General features: G+C 40.5%; 2 protein-coding genes across 8 annotated transcripts in view; both read right to left on the bottom strand.

Annotated features, from left to right (window-relative positions):
* Positions 1-10,931, bottom strand: part of UMPS (uridine monophosphate synthetase) — a 47,626-nt gene extending 36,695 nt beyond the window's left edge. Inside the window, exon 1 of the mRNA XM_060010795.1 lies at positions 10,732-10,931. Coding sequence (XP_059866778.1) covers positions 10,732-10,887 — 156 coding nt within the window. The 5' untranslated portion in view covers positions 10,888-10,931. The remainder of the gene's footprint in view (positions 1-10,731) is intronic.
* Positions 10,932-12,825: 1,894 nt separating this feature from the next.
* LOC132424756 (kalirin-like) overlaps positions 12,826-25,086 on the bottom strand; it is a 116,983-nt gene continuing 104,722 nt past the window's right edge. For all 7 annotated transcript variants that reach the window (XM_060010793.1, XM_060010785.1, XM_060010788.1 and 4 more), the window contains 3 exons: positions 24,830-25,030; positions 20,571-20,709; positions 12,826-20,013 (listed from right to left, as the gene is read on the bottom strand). In XM_060010793.1, the coding sequence (XP_059866776.1) occupies positions 19,468-20,013; positions 20,571-20,709; positions 24,830-25,030 (886 nt within the window). In that variant the 3' untranslated portion in view covers positions 12,826-19,467. The remainder of the gene's footprint in view (positions 20,014-20,570; positions 20,710-24,829; positions 25,031-25,086) is intronic.

The following is a 25,086-nucleotide window of genomic DNA, read 5'->3' as shown; positions in this document are numbered from 1 at the left end:
CAACCTAGATGAAATGGACAAATTCTTAAAAAGGTACACTCTCTGAAGACTGAACCAGGAAGAAATAGAAAATATGAACAGACAAATTGCAAGTACTGAAATTGAAACTGTGATTAAAAAACTCCCAGCAGGGACTGCCTGTTGGCAGAGTGGTTAAGAATCCACCTGCCAATGCAGGGGACACAGGTTCGATCCCTGGTCCAGGAAGATCCCACATGCCGCAGAGCAACTAAACCTGTGCACCACAACTACTGAGCCTGCACTCTAGACCCAGGAGCTACAACTACTGAGCCCGCGTGCCACAACTACTGAAGCCCGCATGCCTAGAGCCTGTGCTCTGCAACAAAAGAAGCCACTGCAATGAGAAGCCCACGCACCGCAACAAAGAGTACCCCCCACTCGCCGCAACTACAGAAAGCCCACACACAGCAACGAAGACCCAACACAGCCATACATAAATAAATATTTATTTTTAAAAATAAATAAACAGAAAAACCTCCCAACGAACAAAAGTCCATGACGACATGGCTTCACAGAATTCTATCAAATTTAAAGAAGACTGAACACCTATCCTTCTGAAACTCTTCCAAAAAATTGCAGAGGAACGAACACTCCCAAGTGCATTCTATGAGGCCACGATCACCCTGATACCAAAATCAGACAAAGATACTGCAAAAAAAGAAAATTACAGGCCAATATCACTGAAGGACATATACGCAAAACTCCTCAACAAAATACTAGCAAACTAAATCCAACAATACATTAAAAGGATCATACGCCATGATCAAGTGGGATTTATCCCAGGGATAAAAAGATTTTTCGGTATCCATAAGTCAATCAGCATGATATACCACATCAACAAATCGAAGAATAAAAATCACATGATCATCTCAATAGATGCAGAAAAAGTTTTTAATAAAACTGAATACCCATTTATGATAAAAACTCTCCAAAAAGTGGGCATAGAGGGAACATACCTCAACATAATAGAGGCCATGTATGACAAACCTACAGCTAACATCATACTCAATGGTGAAAAGGTGAAAGCATCTAAGATCAGGAACGAGACAAGGATGTCCACTCTTGCCACTTTCATTCAACAGTTCTGGAAGTCCTAACCATGGCAATCAGAGAAGAAAAAGAAATAAAAGGAATCCAAATTGGAAAAGAAGAAACAAAATACTCACTGTTTGCAGATGACATGATGCTATACATAGAAAATCCTAAAGATGCTACCAGAAAACTATTAGAGCTCATCAATAAATTTGGTAAAGTTGCAGGATACAAAATTAATACACAGAAGTCTCTTGCATCTCTATACACTAAAAACAGAAGATCAGAAAGAGAAATTAAGGAAACAATCCCATTTGCCAGCACATCAAAAAGAATAAAATACCTGGGAATAAACCTACCTGAGGAGACAAAAGACCTCAACTCTGAAAACTATAAGACACTGATGAAAGAAATCAGAGATGACACAAACAGATGGAAAGATGTACCGTGTTCTTGGATTGGAAGACTCAATATTGTCAAAATGATATACTACCCAAGGCAATCTACAGATTCAATGCAACCCCTATCAAACTACCAATGGCATTTTTCACAGAACTAGAACAGAAAAACTTTTAATTTGTATGGAGACACAAAAGACCCCAAATAGCCAAAGGAATCTCAAGAAAGAAAAACAGAGATGGAGGAATCAGGCTCCCTGACTTCAGATTATACTACAAAGCTACAGTCATCAAAACACTATGGTACTGGCACAAAAACAGAAATATAAAATCAGTGGAACATGACAGAAAGCCCAGAAATAAACCCATACACCTATGGTCAATTAATCTATGACAAAGGAGGAAAGACTACACAATGGAGAAAACACAGCCTCTTCAATAAGTGGTGCTGGGAAAACTGGACAGCTATGTAAAAGAATATTAGAACATTCTTTATCACCATATACAAAAATAAACTCAAAATGGATTAAACACCTAAATGTAAGACCAGATAACATAAAACTCTTAGAGGAGTACATAGGCAGGAAACTCTTTGAAATAAATTGCAGCAATATCCTTTTCAATCCGTTTCCTAGAGTAATGGAAAAAAAATAAACAAATGGGACCTGATTAAACTTAAAAACGTTTGCACAGCAAAAGAAACCATAAACAAATCAAAAAGACAACCCACAGAATGGGAGAAAATATTTGCAAATGATGCAACTGGCAGTGAATTAATCTCCAAAATTTACAAACAGCTCATGCAGCTCAATATCAAATAAACAAGCAACTCAATCAAAAAATGGACAGAAATAGACATTTCTCCGAAGAAGACAGACATACAGATGGCCAAGAGGCATATGAAAAGATGCTCAACATTGCTAATTATTAGAGAAATGCAAATCAAAACCACAAAGAGGTACCACCCACACCAGTCAGAATGGCCATCATCAAAAGGTTTACAAACAATAAATGCTGGACAGGGCTTGCAGAAAAGGGAGCCCTCCTACACTGTTGGTGGGAACACAAACTGGTACTGCCACTATGCAGAACAGTATGGACGTTCCTTAAAAAACTAAAAATATAGCTACTATATGATCCAATAATCCCACTCCTGGGCAGATATCTGGAAAAAAACATGGTTCAAAAGGATACATGCACCCCAATGTTCATTGCCGTGCTGTTCACAATATCCAAGACATGGAAGCAACCTAAATGCCCATCAACACATGACTGGATAAAGAAGATGTGGTATATAAATACAATGGAATATTAATCAGCCATTAAAAAAATGAAATAATGCCATTTGCAGCAACATGGATGGACCTGGAGATTATCACACTAAGTGAAGTAAGTTAGACAGAGAAAGACAAATATCATATGATATCCCTTATATGTGGAATCTAAAATGAAATGACACAAATGAACTTATTTACAAAACAGAAATAGACTCCTAGACTTCAAAAACAAACTTATGGTTACAAAAGGGAAAGGTGGTGGGGGCAGGGAGGGATAATTGATAGTTTGGAATTGACATATACACACTACTATATTTAAAATAGATAACCAACAAGGTCCTATTGTATAGCACAGGGAACTATGCTCAATATTCTGTAATAACCTAAATGGGAAAAGAATTTGAAAAAGAATAGATACATGTATATGTATAACTGAATCACTATGCTGCACACCTGAAACTAACACAATATTGTTAATCAACTATACTCTAATATTAAAAAAAAAAGGAACACAATTTTTTAAAAAAAGGAAAGAATGGCTAAAAATTTCCTGAAGATTCAGGAAGTCCAGAGTGTTCCAAAGAAGATGAACCAGAAGAAACCTGAACCAAGACACATAATTAAAATGTCAAAAGTTGAAGACAAGGAGAGAATCTTAAAAGTGGCAAGAGAAAAACAACTTGTTATATACAACAGAATCTCCCTTCATAAGACTATCAGCAGACTTCTCAGCAAAAACTTTGCATGCCAGAAGGAAGTGGCATGACATATTCAAAGTGCTCAAAGGAAAACACTTCCAACCAAGAATACTCTAGACCATATGGACCTAATAAATACAGAGAACATTCCATCCAAAAGCAGAATACACATTCTTCTCAAGTGTATATGGAACATTCTCCAAGATAGATCATATGCTAGACCACAAAACAAGTCTCAAGAAATTTATTGAAATCATATCAAGTATCTTTCTGACCACAATGGCATGAAACTGGAAATACAGAAAGAAAACAAGAAAAATCTCAAATGTGTGAAGATTAAACAACATGCTATTGAACAACCTGTGGGTCAATGAAGAAATCAAAGGAGAAATTTCAAAAACAACCCTTAAGACAAATGAAAATCAAAACAAAACATACCAAAATCTATCGGATGCCACAAAAGCAGTTATAAAAGGGAAGTTTATAATGACACAGGCCTACCTCAAGAAATAAGAAAAATCTCAAATAAATGACCTAACTTTATACCCAAACAAAGCAGAAAAAGAACAAATGAAGCCCAAAGTTAATAGAAAGAAGGAAATAATAAAGATAGGAGTGGAAAAAAAATGAAAGAGACTATTAAAAAGACAATTAAAAAAATAATGAAACTAAGAGCTGGGTCTTTGAAAAGATAAAATTGATAAACATTTAGCTAGAGTCACCAAGAAAAAAGAGAGAGCTCAAATAAATAAAATCAGAAATGAAAGAGAACATACACCAGATACCAAAGAAATACAAAGGTTCATAAGAGGTTACTATGAACAACTATATATCAACAAATTAAATAACCTGGAAGAAATAGGTAAGTTCCTAGAAACACACAATCTTCTAAGACTGAATCATGAATAGAAAATATGCATAAACCGATTGCTAGTAAGGAGAATGAATCAGTAATAAACAAACAAAAACAGCAACAAGAAAAAACAACTCACAACAAAAGTCCAGGACCAGATGGCTTCATTGTTGAATTTTACCAAACATTCAAAAAAGATTTAATACCTATCCTCCTCAAACTCTTCCAAAAAATTAGAGGAGGGAATGTTCCCAAACTCATTTTACAAGGCCACCATTACACTGATAGCAAAACCAGATAAGGACACAACAAAAAAAGTACAGGCCAGTATTGCTGATGAATTTAGAGGCACAAATCTTCAACAAAATATTAGCAAACCAAATTCAACAATACATTACAAGGACAATAAGCTATGATCAAGTGGGATTTATCCCAGGCAATACAAAGAAGGTTCAACATCCACAAATCAATGTGATACACCACATTAACAAAACAAAGGAGAAAAATCATATGATCATCTCAATAGGTACAGAAAAAGCATTTGACAAAATTCAACAACCATTTATGACAGAGACTGAACAAAGGGTAGAGATGGAACGTACCTCAAGATAATAAAAGCCATATATGACAGGCCCACAGCTAATCATTATACTCAATGGCGAAAATCTGAAAGCTATTTCGTTAAGATCAGAAACATGATAAAGATGCCCATTCTTGCCATTTTTACTCAACATACTATTGGAAGTCCTAGCCAGAGCAATTAGGCAGAAAAAAGAAATAAAAGCCATCCATACTGGAAAGGAAGAAGTAACTAAGTGGGCAACAACATGATTTAACATTTAGAAAACCATAAAGAGTTCACCAAAAAATTGTTTGAAGTAATCAACAAATTCAGTAAAGTTGCAAGGTACAAAATCAATATACAAAAATCTGTTGTGGGGCTTCCCTGGTGGCGCAGTGGTTGAGAGTCCGCCTGCCGATGCAGGGGACGCGGGGACGCGGGTTCGTGCCCTGGTCCGGGAAGATCCCACATGCCTCAGAGCGGCTGGGCCCGTGAGCCATGACCGCTGAGCCTGCGCGTCCGTAGCCTATGCTCCGCAACGGGAGAGGCCACAACGGTGAGAGGCCCGCGTAACGCAAAAAAAAAAAAAAAAAAAAAAAAAAATCTGTTGTGCTTTTATACACTAACAACAAACCATCAGAAAGAGAAATTAAGAAAACAATGCCATACACAATTGCCTCAAAAAGAACAAAATACCTAAGAATAAATTTAACCAAGGAGGTCAAAGACCTGTACACTAAAAACTGTAAGACACTGATGAACAAAATTGAGATGACACAAATAAATGAAGATATTCCATGATCATATATTGGAAGAATTAATACTGTAAAAATGTCCATACTATCCAAAGCAGTCTGCAGATTCAATGCAATCGCTATCAAAATTCCAAAGACACTTTTCACAGAAATAGAACAAACAACCCTAAAATTTCTTTGGTACCATGAAAGATCTCAAATAGCCAAAGCAATCTTGAGAAAGAAAAATAAAGCTGGAGGCATCACACGCCCTGACTTCAAACTATAAACAGAATGGTATTGGCATAAAAACAAACAAATAGATCAATGGAACAGAAAAGAGAATAAACCCTAAAAATAAAACCAAGCACGTATGTTCAGTTAATTTATGACAAAGGAGTCAAGAATATACAATGGGAAAGGATGGTCTCTTCGATAAAATAGTGTTTGTAAAACTGGACAGCCACATGCAAAAGAATGAAGCTGGACCACTATATTACACCATACACAAAAATTAACTCAAAATGGATTAGACTTGAATGTAAGACCTGAAACCATAAAACTCCTAGAATAAAACATAGGTAGTAAGCTCCTTGACATCACTCTTAGTGATATTTCTTTGGATCTAACTTCAAAGGCAATGGCAACAAAAGCAAAAATAAACAAATGAGACCACATCAAACTAAAGAGCTTCCACACAGCAAAGGAAGCCATTAGTAACAAAAAAAGGTAACCTTCTGAATTGCAGAAGATATTTGCAAATTATATGTCCAAAAAGGGGTTAGTATCCAAAATATATAAAGAACCCACACAGCTCAATAATTTAAAAAAAGATCTGATTAAAAAATGGGCAGAAGATCTGAACAGACATTTTTCCAAAGAAGACATATTGATACAAATGGCCAACAGGCATATGAAAAGATGCTCAGTATCACTAATCATCAGGGAAATGCACATCAAAACCACAATGTGGTATCACTTCACACCTTTCAGAGTGGCTATTATCAAAAGAGCAAGAAATAATAAGTGTAAGGACTTCCCCGGTGGTCCAGTGGTAAAGAATCCGCCTTCCAATGCAGGGGATGCAGATTCAATGCCTGATCAGGGAACTAAGATCCCACATACCGTGGGGCAACTAAGCCCATGTGCCACAACTACTGAGCCCGTGTGCTGCAAACTACAGAGTCCACGTGCTCTGGAGCCCGTGAGCAACAACTATGGAGAAAACCCGCAGGCCACAACTAGAGAAAAGCCCACACGCTGCAATGAAAGATCCCACATGCCACAATGAAGATCCCACATGCCACAACTAAGACCCGATGCAGCCAAGAATAAACTAATTAATTTTTAAAAAAGGAAATAATAAGTGTTGGTGAGGATATGAAGAAAATGGAATCCTTGTGCACTGATGGAGAAAATGTTAATTAGTGCAGCCACTGTGGAAAATAGTAAAATTTAAAAATTTTAATTAAAAATTAAAAACAGAACTCCCACGAAAAATTAAAATTAAAAACAGAACTCCCACGTGATCCAGCAATTCCACATCTGGATATTTATCTGAAGAAAATGAAAACATTATCTTGAAAAGATTTCTGCACCCCCATGTTCACTACAGCATTATTTACAATAGCCAAGATATGGAAACAACCTAATTTGCAAAACAACCATGAATGAACAAGTGGATAAAGAAAATGTGGTGTACACACACACACACACACACACACACACACACACACACACACAAAGGAATATTATTCAGCCACGATAACTGTAAAACATTGAAATTTGCTCAACATAGATGGACTTGAAGGGCATTATGTTAAGTGAAATAAGTGAGATGGAGAAAGACAACTACTTCATGATCTCATTTATATGTGGAATCTTAAAAAAACAAACAAAAAGACAAGTCATAGATACACAGAACAGATTAGTGGTTGCTAGAGGCAGAGAGTAGTGGGTAGGCAAAATGGGTGAAGTGATTCAAAAGGTACAAACTTACAGTTATAAAATAAGTAAGGCATAGGGATGTAATACACAGCATGGTGACTATAGTTAATAATACTGTATTGCATATTTGAAGGTTACTGAGAGATCTTAAAAGTTCTCAGCAGAAGAAAAAAAATTTTTAACTATGAACACAGACATGTTAACCAGACTTGCTGCGGCAATCATTACACAATATATACAAACAGAGTCACTACGTTGTACACCTGAAACTCATATAATTTTATATGTCAATTATATCTTAATAAAAAAATCAATGGAAGAATATACACCAAAGTGTTTTCTTAAAGTTTTCATAGGACTTCCCAGGTGGTGCAGTGGTTAAGAATCCGCCTGCCAATGCAGGGGACATGGGTTCGAGCCCTGGTCCAGGAAGATCCCAAGTCCGTGGAGCAACTAAGCCCACGCGCCACAACTACTGATGCTGCACTCTAGAGCCCATGAGCCACAACTACTGAGCCCACATGCCACAACTACTGAAGCCCATGCACCTAGAGGCTGTGCTCCGCAACAAAGAGAAGCCACTGCCACGAGAAGCCCATGCACCGCAACAAAGAGTAGCCCCCCCTCGCTGCAACTAGAGAAAGCCTGTGCGCGGCAATGAAGACCCAACACGAAGACCCAACGCAGCCAAAAATAAATTAATTAAAAAAAAAAGAAAGGTGACTTAAAAAAAAAATAAAGGTCTCATAAATACAGAGCCTACTGTGTGAAGCACTAGTTGATAATATCCTTTTCTACATAAATCATCACATTTTAATGCCAGAATGCATACTCCCACCCAACACCATCTTATTTTAAGAAGAAAAGCAGTTACTTAGTGAACTAGATCAGAGGTGTTCAGAATTTTTTGTTCCTGTATTTCTAAAGATTTGAAAAATTTATGAATAGTTTTAAGCTGTAAAAAATGTAACTTCTAGAGTACTGAAAAAATTAACATATTATCCTAGAACTGTTACACCACTCCTTTAAGTGAATACAATGGGATCCAAATGCTATACTGATTTGATACTCAACATCTGCTTAAAAAAAAAAATGAAAATGCTGAATTATGAACTTGGAAAATTTTACATTTTTTTGAACTCATATTTTCATTCCATTGTCTCCACAAAATTTTATTCTAATGCAATATATATCTGTGCTTGAAAAACTTCTACTAATCATTCTATGATACTTCTCCACAACAAAAATGTATATAAACTGAAATTTTAAATTGTAAATTTATTTATTTTTATTTTTTTTTTTTTTGCGGTAGGCGGGCCTCTCACTGTTGTGGCCTCTCCCGTTGCGGAGCACAGGTTCCGGACGCGCAGGCTCAGTGGCCATGGCTCACGGGCCTAGCCGCTCCGCCGCATGTGGGATCTTCCCAGACCGGGGCACGAACCCATGTCCCCCGCATCGGCAGGCGGACTCTCAACCACTGCGCCACCAGGGAAGCCCTAAATTGTAAATTTTAAAAATTTCCTGTGACCATAACTCTCTAAGTGTTAAAAATTCTGTTATCATTACAATTGTTATGAGCATAAAATTAATTAAAACATAATCTGCAAATTTTGATAGAAGCATAAAAACAGATTATTTTGGAAATGCGTTTCTTTTTTTTTTTTTGCGGTACGCGGGCCTCTCACTTGTTGTGGCCTCTCCCGTTGCGGAGCACAGGCTCCGGACGCGCAGGCTCAGCGGCCATGGCTCACGGGCCCAGCCGCTCTGCGGCATGTGGGATCTTCCCGGACCGGGGCACGAACCCGTGTCCCCTGCATCGGCAGGTGGACTCTCAACCACTGCGCCACCAGGGAAGCCCTGGAAATGCATTTCTTAGTGAGATGAATGGTACCTGATCCTGGCAATTAATTTATGTATCTACTGTAGTTGACTATTACTTACTACTAGGAAGTCAGAATTCAGTGTAAGTTCTTTTGCTTTTTGGGGGTGCAAATAATAAGAAACCCTATTTGCATAAATAAGTAGACATGAAAGGAGTTCTGTTATATCTAGCTCTCTCAATATTTTGAACTCCTTCTGAGTTAACTACCAAAAAGCACAGACACATACACACACCCCCCAATATCTAGTATCAAAAAAATAATTTTTAGTCATCTGTTAACTGATGACTTCTTCAAAAATAAACCAACTTTTCAAAAGAAGATCCCTAGTCATCCACTTTCTCAGCACTGACGAGATGCACCATAGCAAGATTCTGGATGGTGAGAATAGTCTAACCCACATCAACTAGTGCTTCAGTCCTTTTCATAATAACATCAGACTGGGGTTCACAAAGGGCAAACATAAACCCTTAGTGGTGGAGAAAACTTACATAAGTCTTCTAGATAGAACTTCTGTGATAACTGAAAGGTTCTATATCTGCACGGTCCAATAAGGTAGCCGCTAGTCGCATGTGACTATAAATTTAAAAATTCATAATGCTCAATATTCATATGCGGCTAGTAGAAACTCTATTAGCACATTTAGACCCTTCTACTTACACTGTGGTCTGCAGCTTTTGCTGGCAGCTTGTGAGAAATGCATAACCTCCCACCCCGCCTCAGATCTACTCAATCAGAGTATGCATTGTAACAAAATTCCAGGTGATTCGTATCTACTCAGAGTTTAAGAAGCCTTGTGCTAGAAAACTCTAATCTGTACAAAGTTTTTCCCTTTTATTCACCAAAAAACTGCCTCCATGAAATGTCCACCCTCTGGCCTTAATTCTTGCTCCTGGCCACACAGTGCAAAATCGAATCCCCCTTTCCTAGCAAGAGCCCTCCCAAGTATTTAAGCAGCTACTAAATTCTCCCCCAACACACCTTTTCCTCCCCTCCCCCCGCCGTCCCATTGTCACGAGGTTAAATACGCGGAACTCTTTCAAGTACTTCTGTGCAAGAAAAGGCCCCAAACTGGGTTTCCCCGACTCTCTGGCAGAGCACGTGTCAAAGCAAGCGAGTCACAGTGCAGGCTGCCCTCTAGGTCCTCAAAAGCCTAACAGTTCCTGGTCTCTGGGCTTCGCAAACAGACTCCACCAGGCCGATAGCACGGTCGACCCGCCTGCTTGGCTCTTTTGCTGTCACCCACAGCCCAACTTCTGTCATTCCCCCCCCTCTCCTGGTCCCCATCCCCGCCACCCAACCCTCTTCTTTCCTTTCCTGGGCAGGTACCTGACTCAGAATACGAGGTCGAGACACGATGCCCCGTAGGTCGATGTACACGGGGGAAGAGAGCCCGCTCTTCAGCACGAAGTTCCCAAACTTGAAAGCCTGCACGTCGTACAGACCCGTTACCAATGACTCCAAAGCTGCATCATCGGCCGCCATCGTCCCCCTCTCCCAGTTCACTCCGAACTCCAAACAGCCGCTTACCCGCGGCGCCCGGTGACGTCACCTGAGAAATCCCGCCTCTTCCGGCCCCTTTTCCGGCGGCTGGACGAGCTCACTCCGCTCAGCTCCGGGTGCCAGGTAGCGAGAGCCCAGGGTTTCAGGTCCGGTTCCGGGCAGTAGTAGCGAACTTTACCCCGACGCTGCCTGTGAGTGAAATCGCTGGACTCGGAAGCCCCAATAGTTAGATTGGCTCCAGGGTCATAAAATCAAGCCTCTCAAGAGAATTTGTATGAATCCTGCCTACTTATTATAGCGCAGTGTCCTCTTAATTCTCCTTCTTGGGCGAGCATATCTTTATTTGCCCGTTATTAAACACCACTGTCCCCTCCCCTCCCCTTTCTCCAAATAGAGTGTAAGTTCTGGAAGACGGGGACCTTTGCTCAATTCTTTTATTAACTTCATGGCATTTGGCAAATGTCAGTGTCATAGCAATTTCCGCATGGGACTATAAAGCTCTTAGCAGGTAATTGTTCATTACCTCTTCTGTCGGCCCTCTGCGTCTGGAGGAGGACGTGGGTTTAGTACCATTTAGAGTAGCACAAGTGTTTGGCACATAATACGTGTATAGCAGATGAAGAAGAGAGGGAAGAGAGCAGAAGAAGATGAATTGATACCTTGGTATCAAGGTTATCCAGGAGGATAATCATGCCAGCTAATCTGAAAATCTAAGCGTATTTTGTATGCACAAATAAATTCCTTAAAGTAGAGGAAATTCCCATTGTGGGTAGAAGGCAATACTTTAAGGATAATTACCTTTAAAACCATAGACTCACGATTGTTACTCATAAAATTGATTCTCAAGTCATTCCTATGTTTCTATGTTCTTTTATGTTTGTCTGTTTTCTCTGAAGGCAAGATGACCAGCCAGTGTGAAGAAGTCCATGTTTTTGACAGTTCTCATTTCAAATAAATGCAGTAAAATCTTGATGAAATAGAAACCCACTGTTAAAATTTTTCTTCTTATGTGCAAAATAATCTAATCAAAATACTTCAATCCCAAATACTTGTCAGCCTTAAGAATAAAATGGCCTGTTAGTTTACCAACAAAATGAGTTTTACTTGGGAATGGCAGAGGAATTGCGTTTGAGGCACGGAAACTATGGCAAAACATAGGCAAGTCTGGAGAACAAAGGCGAGGAATGTTACTTTACAGAGAAACAGGGGAAGTTGGGAGGGGCTGCTCTGAAGGAAAGTCCATTGGAGGAAATCAAGAGTTCAGGGTCGTGACAGTTTCTTATTGGCTGCGTTGTTGGTGTGCAAGGAGAACATCTTCCGCCGTCATGCTAGGCAAGTTAAGTAAGCATCTTCCTGCCCAGGGATGTAAAATAAGCTGCATAGGGTGGTATGTGCTGGTGTGTGCATGAAAGCTCCTCCTTCAGGGCTTCCTCACTCCACTTTAAATGAGATTTTCCTTTATTAGTTTTCACACACTCTAGCTAATTGACAGTGTACTATGAATCACTTTCATTTGCACTTGGGTGGCGCACACAGACTCTTTCAAAGCCTGATATGTCTGCAGAGTCTAGTCCAGATTCCTGGAGCCCACAATATGTTGTGTAAACTTGTGAGATCCATCCCAAATGGCCTGCCAATTTTCTAACAAACTTGCCAAATAAAACATCAGAATGAAGTTAACAACACACAGGGAGGCTTATTTGGCACTTTTGGATAGAGACATGCCTTTGAATACTTCTCCAGGCAACAAAATTGTTGCTTTCTTTCCAAATGCTGGGTAAAACGTGTTATGTAATAATAACGCAATATTTTCACCTTGTCAAAGGCTTTCATATATTTGGAGGAAGAGCAAAAAAATTACTCCTTTCTACCAGAAGTTTTAATTAGAAAACAAAAGACCACCAGAAATAATATCTTTAGTATAGTATATTTATAGGAATGCATAACTTGAGATGTACATTTTGAAGTTTCATCCATAACTTATAACATTTACCGTAGTAATAATAACAAGACAGCAGGTCATCACTTTACATCACACATGAGTGATTTTGACTTACAAATAAAATATTTACAACCTACCTTTACAAAACGACGTTGTGTGCATACAAAATGAACAACTGCAGAAAAATTTAAAAATAATGAGACAACCAAAAACCCAGAAGATACACTTAAGGCAGACCAGCAAGACACCGAAATAATTAAGGCTGTGGAATTCTTCTGCACCTTGAAAATATAGAGCTATTTATCAATACTGTGGAGTGATTTTAAATCAATTGTTACAAGCCTGATGGAAGTACGTACTTATATGTATATGTATATGCATAATGGTCCCTATGGGGAAACCTGTCCACTTACAGATAAGGCCCTTTATCTGAATGGCCAGAGATGCCCACCCCAAACTCTCAAAAGCCTTGGTGGGGAGGGGTCACTCAAAACCAAGAGGTGCCAGTGAAGTTTGCAAACCAACTGTTAAATATTCAAATATAAAGATCCTTCTGACTCCAGGTAAAAGGAATAACCTATATGATGGTCCCACTATGTTTCAAGCTTTGTTCATTTGGCTTTGTAGGCTTCAAAAGACAGCAAATAATTCCCCAGTGAGTAGAATCTAACTCTACCTATCAGCCCTAATGGTTTTGAATGGCCCTAGATGGTTTTCTACTAGAAAAATTGACACACCTGGGCTGTCTTCAACCGGATAGATTTCTGCATATGAGCAATAACATATACATACATATTATACACTATATACATGTACAGATGTACATATATCCATATTTTCCAACAGTTTGCACTTTGATCACTACTGTTCTCTGACTAGATCTCATTCTGAAGAACAGGTTTAGTTTTTTCACAGTCTTCACATTTGTCCTAACTACTAGTTTTACCCACCTTCCCCACAGAGTAGGCCAAAGTTTGGCAGAAACAGAAGAAAAAGCACCAGGGTCAAAAAAATCAAACACAGAGATGACAGATATGGCTTAAGTTAGTAAGAGAAGATGTACGTTCTGTTAACTTCAAATTCATAACCACAGTCTTTGACATCACAGTAACAGTCTCCATAACACTCCAGGATGTGGCTTCATTTCTTGATGGAAATCAGGCATTGATGGAACTATTACACTAGCTATTCCTGGGCTAGCAAATTCGCTTGCTTAAATTAAGCCTCAGGATTGGGACTCTGAGAATTGTCATTTGCACTCCTTTCTACCACCCTCCATTTTCTCAGCCGTCCTCACTACCTGAAATAACATTTATCTGAATAAACAGTTCATCTTGATCATTTGAATAAAAAGTAAATCGGACGACATTTTAGAATCTCCCAGTAAATAGGCTGACAGGAAACACAATAGCCCATGAGTATTAATTTCAGTCTTTCCATAAATGTCCCTTAAAGATGAAAATTTGTCTTAGAGTAATTGTTTTTTCCTCTCCTCTAACTTCTACATGTACTGAAAATGAGGAAGAAATGTCTTTCATAGAAAATATGGCCTGTGATATTTCTGTGTTCTACTATTTTTGTATAGATTTCTCACATGCACAATATTCTCTGTGAAAGACGTCTAATGCTATGGACAAATTTCAGTCGTTTTTAATCCTCTAGAATTAATGAAACAACTAAGAGCCTTATAGTTTTTAGAAAATGGATATTAATGTGGTAGCTCTCCTTTCCTTAGTGGAGAACTGGTAAACCTTATCCTTCCTAACTCCAACCTGGGTTTAATCATTCATTTCCAAATGATCCCTAGATTTTAAATAGTTAAGAAAAACTGTAATGTAAATAAATACACTGAAAGCCCACATACTATGTTTGCCTAACCCAGACTCCACAGAGATGCTACACAGGAGAGAAATAAATAAGGCCCACATTCCTCAAAACTGAACAAGGAAGTGGTGAGTTTGCACTTTTGCCCTACTATAGAGACACCTTATGTTTGAAATATTTCCTCTTCTATCAAATTCATGGGACAAGGTTTTAGTTAATACACAGAAATAACCACCATCTAGTTTATGACATATTTGCTCCCTCATATTCTCACAAATCTAAATTTCCATGCTCTTCCACAGGGCAAGAAAAAAGTAATGACTGGGCTTCCCTGGTGGCATAGTGGTTGAGGGTCTGTCTGCCGATGCAGGGGACACGGGTTCGTGCCCCGGTCCGGGAAGATCCCACATGCCGCGGAGCGGCTGGGCCTGTGAGCCATGGCCGCTGAGCCTGCGCGTCCAGAGCCTGTGCTCCGCAACGGGAGAGGCCGCAACAGTGAGAGGCCCGCGTACCGCAAAAAAAAAAAAAAAAAAAAAAAAAAAGTAACGACTAACTCACGGGCACTAAATCGTGGAGACTATGGAAAAGCAAATATGCTACTCCTGAAACACCTAATTATCTTTAAAAAAAAATCCAAGGTTTTCCCTCTGAAAACTAAGAGTCCAATTCATTTCTACACCTGTACGTTTAATTTTCCTCATTATAGATACCTGTGAGAATCTGAAGAAATGAGTTGTGATATCAGAAAATGTTTTATTCTCACTTCTGCCCTCCCAGTGAGGAAAGTGGCTGTTTGGGCTCTTCTCTGTCAATTTTTCTAGAGCATAAAGCTTGAGAAGAGTGTCACGGCTGCTTTGGAGGGCATCTAACTCTTTGCTTCTGCCATAAGACATACTGGAGAAAACAGTTTATTGACAAACACTTCATCAGCTCTCCTAACCTTTTTCTGTACACAAGCTTTTAAATGATTGAAATTACAGGCTAAGACCAAATAACATTCAGACAAAGAGCACCTAGTACTTCCAATTAAAATTAATTTATAGAATTTAATCTCATGGGTTTTCAAATGGTATCTAAAGACATGAATATTGAAATCCTGGAATGTTCAAAGTTACTGTCGATAAAATTCTTAGCACTGGCAGTGTGTAGCACTTTAAAAAAATCAAAGTATTTTCTAGATATCCCAGCTAAGGTATTTTCCCAACATTCCTATGAGATTAATTCCTCCCTCCATCCCCCCAACTCCCATTTTAACAATGGGGACATTTGGGGCAGAAAAAACAAAGACTTTCTGTAAGAAAGGACGAATCAGGAATAGCTGAGGTTGAAACTCAAGAATTCCTGGGCTCACCCTATGTTCAGACGGTTTCATTTAGAAGATATTTTAAAATAAAGAAAAAATGCTGCAGTATCAGTCAATCTAAATACAATGAACTTCTTTACCTCCCAACCTCCCCTCTGAAAGGCACTACTATTTATAAAGACTTGTGAACCACAAAGCGGTGCAGCCAGCTTTTCCTCTGCTTCCTCTACTCCCCCAAGAGTGTTTATGGCTGTCGGAGACCTGAAGGACACCTCCAACGTTATGATTTTTTTCTTAAAAATTTTCCTACATTCAGCTGTAAGAGGATATAAATCTATTTAATTTGAAACAAATATAAAAGATGAAGTAAATTATTATACCTTAGAAAAATTATTGTGGGTTGTCCCTGATCGTTTCCTTCTTTCTGCATCCCACCCTTACAAAACAAAACCCCCCCAAAACCCTATGCAATGAATATAAGCCAAGCAAGAAACTTGTGACCTTAACCAACATTTATTTTTCCCATTTCAACTGGAAGTTCACTCTTACTAATTCCTAGTTAAGTTTTGATTGCAAGAACTACCATAATTATAGTAGAAGGGGACTATTTCCTTGTCTCTCCCCTCTTCTCTACCACAAATACTGTATGTGTACATATATCCTATTAATAAATATCTCTGTCAAAATAGGTACAAGAAAGTGGTTCCTAATCCTTCATCCCTCACCACAGTTGCCCACAGAGCAACCTAAAGTGTATTTCCCAACCCCATCTTCTGGGATTCCTTGTTATTTCCAACTTGCTATGGAGAATTCTTGAACCAGGAATGCTATCATCTTATCCCTGTTGCAAAGGACCAGGAGCGTTGCAGATAGGATGACTCCTTGTTAGTTTTCTTCAGTTATCAAACTATATAAAATATACACCCTTTCTTTTGGGGCCTCTATTAAAACCATTCTACTCTAATGATTGTACTTTGGGTCCAGTTAACAAAGTCATACTACTTTTCATTTCTCTGTCCCTCCTCTCCTGTCTCTTCACTTCCCCAACATGTGTACTTGGGGGAGATTCCAAACAACCTCCCATCTGGACCATCCCAACTCTGATGTAAAACCTGTTATAAAAGCTTTGGCTCTGCCTAATACTCTGTCAACTGCCCTCCTGACAACACGACTTCATTAACGCTCTCCTGTGCAGTCTGGACACCATTGTCCTTCTCAAGCAGAAACTCAAGCTTGTCTCCTACATGGTCATAAAAATTCACAATGACTCAGCAGGGAGCTCTTTATTCCTCATCCACAGTGGATGGAACAGAACTCGCCAAGCCATACTGTACAGATATCTGGAATCCTCAGTGCCTGTAATCTATCCCATGATGTGCCCTAGGGACCAGGCTTTCTTCTTTTATGTTGTATCTTATAATGAAGACATATTTACTAAAAGAATTTTTAGTAAATATGTTTTAAATTTCAAAATATTGTATCATATAGTATTTGTATATACCTATGGGTTTGAATGAAGAATATAAAGGGTTAGTCAAGAGAGAGCTCTGAGGAAGGGAGCCTTGATGACCCAGGGCCATATGAAAACTAGGAAACGAATACAGTCGGAGTCAGTTTCCACATATTTGGTTAATCCTGAAAATACATAAGTGCTATCTAGTCTTATTGCTTGTACTTTCTACTAATTTATTAATCTATAATCTTGGATGGGATGAGGTGGAGGGTGGATGAGGAAATTGACTTTGTTACCAATGGAAAAGAATGATGAGTATTTTTAATTCTACATTTCCACTGTGGGAATAAGTGTTTTTATATATTAACGTTCAGGCTTAGTTTCCACCATTCCTCTTCATTAAGATTGGTTTGTAGTTCTATTTATCCTTCATAAACTTTTCTGCTTGCACTTCTGAGTGCAAGCAGAAATTTTCTCAATCCTACTACAGGAGAGAAGCGATGCCATTAAACCTGATTTGGACAAACAGTTAAGTTATATTTTTAAAATATCATTCGCATAACAGCAATTTTGGAAACACATTCTCGGAAACAAAGGGTGGATCACGTACAAATACAAACACAAAAACTCTTTCCCCAAAACTAAAAAAAAAAAAAAAACCAAAAAAAAAACAAAAGAAAGGAAGAAAAAGCCATGAAATGCCCAGGTTTAATTTTTTTTTCCCACCAGTGGAAAAAAGGGCAGTTCATAATCATCTTGTACAGAGAATATACACCAGAAAGCAGTGTTGGCCTCAAAGTGCAATTAGTCCTTTTAGCCCAGGGAAATATTGGTGGCTGAGAGGTGATAGATATTGCAATCACAGTTAAAACTCAATGCTCTGCTAGGGTGATGTATCAGATTTTAGTCCATGGCTTCAGAAAGGACTTGGGACCAGGCCTTTAAAAGGCCTATATGGCTGCCTCCTTTTCGTAAGCACCCCTTCACTTCCATAAGGGGTTAGAAATAAAGCAGGCCAGCTTTCAGAGGACTGCATTCTGCAGCGGCAGAAAACATCAGAAAGCATTGTTATGTTGTTCATAGGAACTGTAGGAAAGGTTTCTATTTGCACTTCTGTATGAACCTGTTTTATTTGTTACCTGTTTGAAACCCAGTGTAGACATAAAAAATAGCCCCACACCTCTTACTGTATTTGGACTTATTTCCTGGCAGGCTTTCCTGCCAGATGAACTCTGAGCTGCCAGTGAATCTGGGGATAGCATTTCATAAACAGGACCTAGGTTAGTCAAATACCTGTGACGGAGAGAAAAATCTTCTCATTCACAGATTGCGAAAGGGTAACATTGCTTTCTCTTAATGCACAGGTTCTGGTAAAAGAGTTCTATACAAGATTTATAAAATGCTCTAAAAAACCTGTCATCTAATTGTGCTTAGTCAAAACAATGTAATGCTTCAGTAAACAAGTCACTGTCTTACCTGGAGTACTCAAAGTTACTTACGATTGATTTCATATATATCTCTATATTATAAAACTCTGAAAGCTGAATGCGATATATTTTACTGTATGTGTACATGTATCCTATTAAGAAACTATATCTAAGTAATCTAATCCAGTATAGTTGACATACATGACATCTCTGTTAAATAGAACTTTTTGCTTAAAATTTCAGCCAAGGCGGAAACGTTTTATACTCACTTCAGTGAGCCGAAGTTTTGCCCAGTTAACCACTCATTTTGGAACACGCAATTAAAATTTCATAACAGCTGCTATTCTTCTTATCTTTGCCTCTCTTTTGAATACTTTCCGTGACTCTTTGCATCTGTATCCCTTCTGGATGACCTTCTGAAAAGTCCCTGGATTTAGGGTGATTTGACTGCTGCTCAGACCCTGAAAAACCACTGAGGAGGTTTAAGAGGTACATCTCTCCATCCAGAAAACCGCGTGGAGTGAAATCATGAACAGAATTATTTACAGACACATTCAGTCTTGCTTTGGTTCACACTGCACTTCCATGTGAAACCTCGAGGGCTGGGAGACGGCTACGTCCCTTGGTTTACCCGGTTGACAATGTAGCTCTTGACGTTGGGAATAGGCCGAACGTCGTTCTGGTGCTTGCGGCGCTCTATGAAGCACGCCAGGCGGGAGGTGTCCAGGGGGATTTTGGAGTAGCTGCCATTGTGGGGCTGCAGCCATGGGTGCTGCAGGCAGGTGGCTGCCGTGGGCCGCCTCCGAAAGTCTTCCTGTAGGATCACATTGATGAAATCTCTGGCAGCATTGCTCACGCCACAGAAGTACTCATGGGGGAAGCTAAAATCCACCCTGCATACGTTGATACATGTCTCCTCCTTGCTCTCATCCAAGAAAGGGGAGACCCCGCTCAGCATGACATATGTCAAAACCCCGATGCTCCAGATATCAGTGCCCAGGGACACAGGGATGCCTTGGATCACCTCTGGGGCAGCAAACTCAGGGTTCCCAAGCAGGTGGTGGATGTGGAAGTGACCTGAGATCTGGACAGCATCCTCTAAGTCAATGAGCTTCACGCGAGGCACTGGAATCCGAAGGTCAATGAGCAGGTTTTCGGGCTGCGGAGATCCAAGGAGGTGGGGATAAGAGAAGGCAAGTTCAGCTCTCTGTTTTGACTACCAGTAGGACTCCATCCATTCAGACACGGTTCTGCCATTCTTTGATAAAGCCTGTAGTATATGGGACATTCCCTATGTTCAAACTGAACTAAACGCTGAGGTTAAATAGTACTTTAGGGAAGTTGTTTGACATTGGAAATCATGTCTTCTTAACTAGCCCTTACTTCTGCACTAAATCAAGAAAAGGATAAATTATTTATTTTGGAGAACAGGGGCTTCTTTTTCAAAAAGATGGTGACATTTAGTGGATTCCTTCTATAAAGTTAGACAAGGTGGTTAAAGCCTCCCTCCCTTCTCTAACCCCAGGTGTCACGTGACTCTGGAGTGTTCTCACTAATTCACGAATAACACACTTAAATTGTGACAACCCATTTTGTGTTTAATATTCACAGGGATTCGAATGTAAGTAAATAAAATGAGAATTTACCTCCCTCAAGGGTAATGACTGGCAGGTTAGACTTAACCATTTCCCTGCTAGGGTTGCTACTTCTTATTACCTTTATGTCCAAATGTGCAACCCTGCAGTTGTGAAGGTACTGCAGGGCTTCCATGATGTCTCGTATGTAGAAAGCTACTTTTTCTTCCATCAGCTCATCATGATTCATAAGGTAGTCTAAGAGTCGGCCGTCATCCATCCTGAAAATAGGGAGGAAAAGGCAAAGGAAATACGTTTATAAAGAAAACAGAAAAATAACACACACACAAATCTGTAAGTTTGCTAACATTTCTCCTACTCCCTATTATAAATGAAGATCAATGTTGCAACACATGCATATTTTAGTTAGAGCCCAAAGTTAGTACAATGTTCAGAACTTATATTAAAAAGATAGATAGATAGAGAGATACATGCATGTTTCAGGGAAGAAATCTGTATAACCTTAAGACACATTATGTTTCATTAACTTTTGAAACTGCTCACAAGGAAAAAGGTCTGACACCCCTTTAAGAGAGATTAGATTGCAAAATAGAGAAAGGAGGGAGAGAGAGATCTTGCAATTGTCTGAATAACTGGAATCTGGTGGCTTCAAGGAACCTCATATATGTCTTGCAAATAGCTTTTACTTGTCAATTTTTAGTTGGGGAAAAACAGAAACTAGGCAAAGTTTGATCTTGACATTCTTTCTTTTTTTTTTTTTTTTTTTTTTTTTTTTGCGGTACGCGGGTCTCTCACTGTTGTGGCCTCTCCCGTTGCGGAGCACAGGCTCCGGACGCGCAGGCTCAGCGGCCATGGCTCACGGGCCCAGCCGCTCCGTGGCACGTGGGATCTTCCCGGACCGGGGCACGAACCCGTGTCCCCTGCATCGGCAGGCGGACTCTCAACCACTGTGCCACCAGGGAAGCCCTGATCTTGGCATTCTTGACCCCCTTTTGAATCCCATCCCTCTTGGGCAACTTTCCAACCTTAAAAACTATATCTGAAAGCCTGGTACAAGGGGCCAGCCAGACCTGGATTCAAATCCTGGTTCTGCCACTAACAGGTTGGCGGCTTGGAGCAAGTCATTTAAACTCTCTGTGTTTTGGTTTCTTCATCTTTAGAGTAACAACAACAACAATAATAATAGCTGTTTCATTATGAGGATTGTCCAAGGATCAAGTGAGACAATGAGGCATTTAAGCATAATTGGTAGCAATAGTAAGTGTGCAATAAATGGCAACTATTTTCAGGTGCTCTGGGCCCTCTTTAGCAGGGAGTGACCAGATGTCAGGCAGCTGGTCTCTAATATGCATTGGGCCATAGAGGCCCATCCCCAGGAAAGGCCCAGGCAGAGGAGCCTGAGCCAGAATCAGAAACTGCTTTTGAACACAGCTGACATCCCCCTGCCAAGTTTCCATTCTCCTCTCTAGCTTATTCCTTCCCACAAACTTGTTCTCTTCTCCCACTTTCCTTGACCGGATTAAAGGCTAGGTCCCATGAAGGCCTCCTTTGCCTTCCCCTGACCCTGCCAGGGTGGGACAGGGGTGGTGAGCATGGAGTGGAGTAGGACTGGGCTTGTTAGATGCAGCCCCCTGAACTTCTTAGAGCGTTTTAGGGAGAAGTTAACAGTAGCTCTACTCCGAGACCAGAAAGTCTCAGCCACCACGTTCATCCTTAGAGCGCTTAGATAATGCAGATGCCCAGGTCCCTCCCTAGACTAGGGAATCAGAACCTCGGTTGCCTGGTAGAGAAAAGCTCTACCAGCAATTTAGATGGCCACCAAAGGGGTACCCAGAGTCATGGCATAACCAGGGTTTAGCTCAGGTACTGCCTCTCCACAAATCTTCCCTGAACCTCAAGTCCAGCCAAGCCCCTCTCTATGTTCTCACACAACTCTCTCCAAAATATGCATTTACCAGGCTATGCTGAAATCATTCATTTACCTATGGACTTTCTCATTAGACTTCTAACTCCTCAAGGGCAAGAAATATAACATTTAGGGCTTCCCTGGTGCCGCAGTGGTTGAGAGTCCGCCTGCCGATGCAGGAGACACAGGTTCGTGCCCCGGTCCGGGAAGATCCCACATGCCGCGGAGCGGCTGGGCCCGTGAGCCATGGCCGCTGAGCCTGCGCGTCCGGAGCCTGTGCTCCGCAACGGGAGAGGCCACAACAGTGAGAGGCCCACGTACCGCCAAAAAAAAGAAAAAAAAAAAAAAGAAATATAACATTTCATCTTTGTTCCTGCCACCCAGGCCCAGGTCTACACAGTGGGTGGCACATAGTAAATGCAATATTCATCTCAGTTAATCCCTGCAACATCTCTGAGAAGTGGAAACATCTTCAGAATCCACAGATAAGGACCCTGAGGCCCAGGAAACTAAGTACACTGCCCCAAATCACAGAGCTGGAATTAGAGCCCAGGTTCTCCATGCCAAGAACAGCTTCTTTCCATAACTCTGTGGCAGCCTGGTAGTCAACACCTTCCCTCAGAATGGTGATTGACAAGTCTGAAGAGGCAAAGGTTCTGGGTCTGCTGTACCACCTTGGTTGATACACAGGTGACAATACTTTTTATTGGAACTCAAGTACAACATGTTGTCACTTGTAAACAAACATAGTTCACTGTCAACAGAATGTACCTTTTGAGTTAGGAAGCTCTTAACAAACAGGTTAGGCTCTGAAAGGCTGTTTGTAAATGTATTTATGAAATCCAAAGTGACAATCTTCACTATACTCCAATAAAAATTAAAAAAAAAAAAAGAACTGGACTAAATAGTAAAGCATGAGGTCAGAATAAGTGGTTAATGTGCATATAAATTAAACTTATTTTTATCAATTGAAAAAAAAGAAAAACAAAGTGACAACTTACCAGCTACTACACAGCTATAGAAAGTTAAGTATCACAAAAGGATTACAATTACTAACAGTGATGGTTTTGTCTCCTCTTGTTTCTTTTCAACCAGTTAAAAAATGTAGCCTAAGATGTTTGCATTTTGGCTTTCTTTTTTTCATCATAAATAAATTTACAGAAAGTTACTGCTTCGAACCCCTCCCTCCGCCCCCCCCCCCAACACACCTAGACTAACAAGCACACAAGAGCAAGACTAAAATGACAGTTGAAAGGTGTAAACAGAGGTGCTTCTCTACGGAACGTAGGTTCATGTGGAGCCAGACACAGCACTGGTCTTCGGTGTAAATGTCTATCTCCTCTCCAGGCGCAGGGCCTCATCAGCACCAATCAGACAACATTTCTACGAGGGCTCCATACTTCTGAAAAGATTGTTCTCTTTAGTCTCTGTAAGATCTCCCTAAACCACAGAGCACGATCTCTGTTCTTAGCCTGGGGAAGAAGTGGGAAGGATGTGACCTTATTGGTCTATTCCGGGGCCCAGTACGTAGCCCCAAGTATATGGCTGCCTGAGTCCCTAGAAAATCTGGAATGAGTGGAAGGTTTTTTTTTTTTTTTTTTTGGTATGCGGGCCTCTCACTGCCGTGGCCTCTCCTGCTGTGGAGCACAGGCTCCGGACGCGCAGGCTCAGCGGCCATGGCTCACGGGCCTAGCCGCTCCGCGGCACGTGGGATCCTCCCGGACCGAGGCACGAACCCGCGTCCCCTGCATTGGCAGGCGGACTCTCAACCACTGCGCCACCAGGGAAGCCCGAGTGGAAGGTTTTGAGGGTAAGATTCTGCCCTTAAAGGAATTTCTTGGGTGGCAGATTGGGGATGCTATGGCAGTAGATAGATGCACAAACTCCTCTCTTTAATTCAACTCCACCCCTGTCAATAAGCCCATTGTCCATAAGCTTTTCCTAAACTCCTGCCCAGCCCAAGAGTCCATAAGAGAAAGAAGATGAAAACTGGAGTGAGAGAGATGTGGGTTCAAGTCCCAGCTTCTCCATTTCATAGTTTTAAGGAGGTACTTTTTTTTTTTTGCCGTACGTGGGCCTCTCACTATTGTGGCCTCTCCCATTGCGGAGCACAGGCTCCGGACGCGCAGGCTCAGCGGCCATGGCTCACGGGCCCAGCCGCTCCACGGCATGTGGGATCTTCCCGGACCGGGGCACGAACCCGTGTCCCCTGCATCAGCAGGTGGACTTTCTACCACTGCACCACCAGGGAAGCCCTAAGGAGCTACTTTTAATGATCTTCCTTATCCTTGACTTTCTGATCTATAAAATGGGAATAACGTTTTTATACAGTGGAGGGGAGAGTGCATGTTACATAAAACACTCTGTAAACTAGAAGACATAGTATGAAATGTAACTGCCATTTCCATTAATTGTGGGCAAGAAATAACCCCAATAGCTCGGGACCACCTTCGAGAGATGACGCCTATACTTACAGTTCCAAAATCAGGATGTAGGAAGTGGGGGACTCATAGGTGTCATGGAGAGTGATGTATTGGGGATGCTGCAGGTGCTGAAGTAGGGCAGCCTCGTGGGCAGCCTGCTCTTTTTTCTTCATTTTTTTGCTAACAAATTTCACAGCGACATCTTTGCGAGTAGCTTTGTGAATGCACTTCTTTACTATGGAGAACCGGCCTCTGGAAAACAAAAGGAAGAAAGTGTTTTGCCAAGATTCCTCAATCAACTAGGTATC

Source organism: Delphinus delphis, chromosome 4, assembly GCF_949987515.2.
Source record: "Delphinus delphis chromosome 4, mDelDel1.2, whole genome shotgun sequence".
NCBI classification, from domain to species: Eukaryota; Metazoa; Chordata; class Mammalia; order Artiodactyla; family Delphinidae; genus Delphinus; species Delphinus delphis.
This window is presented reverse-complemented; position numbering and strand designations above follow the sequence as displayed.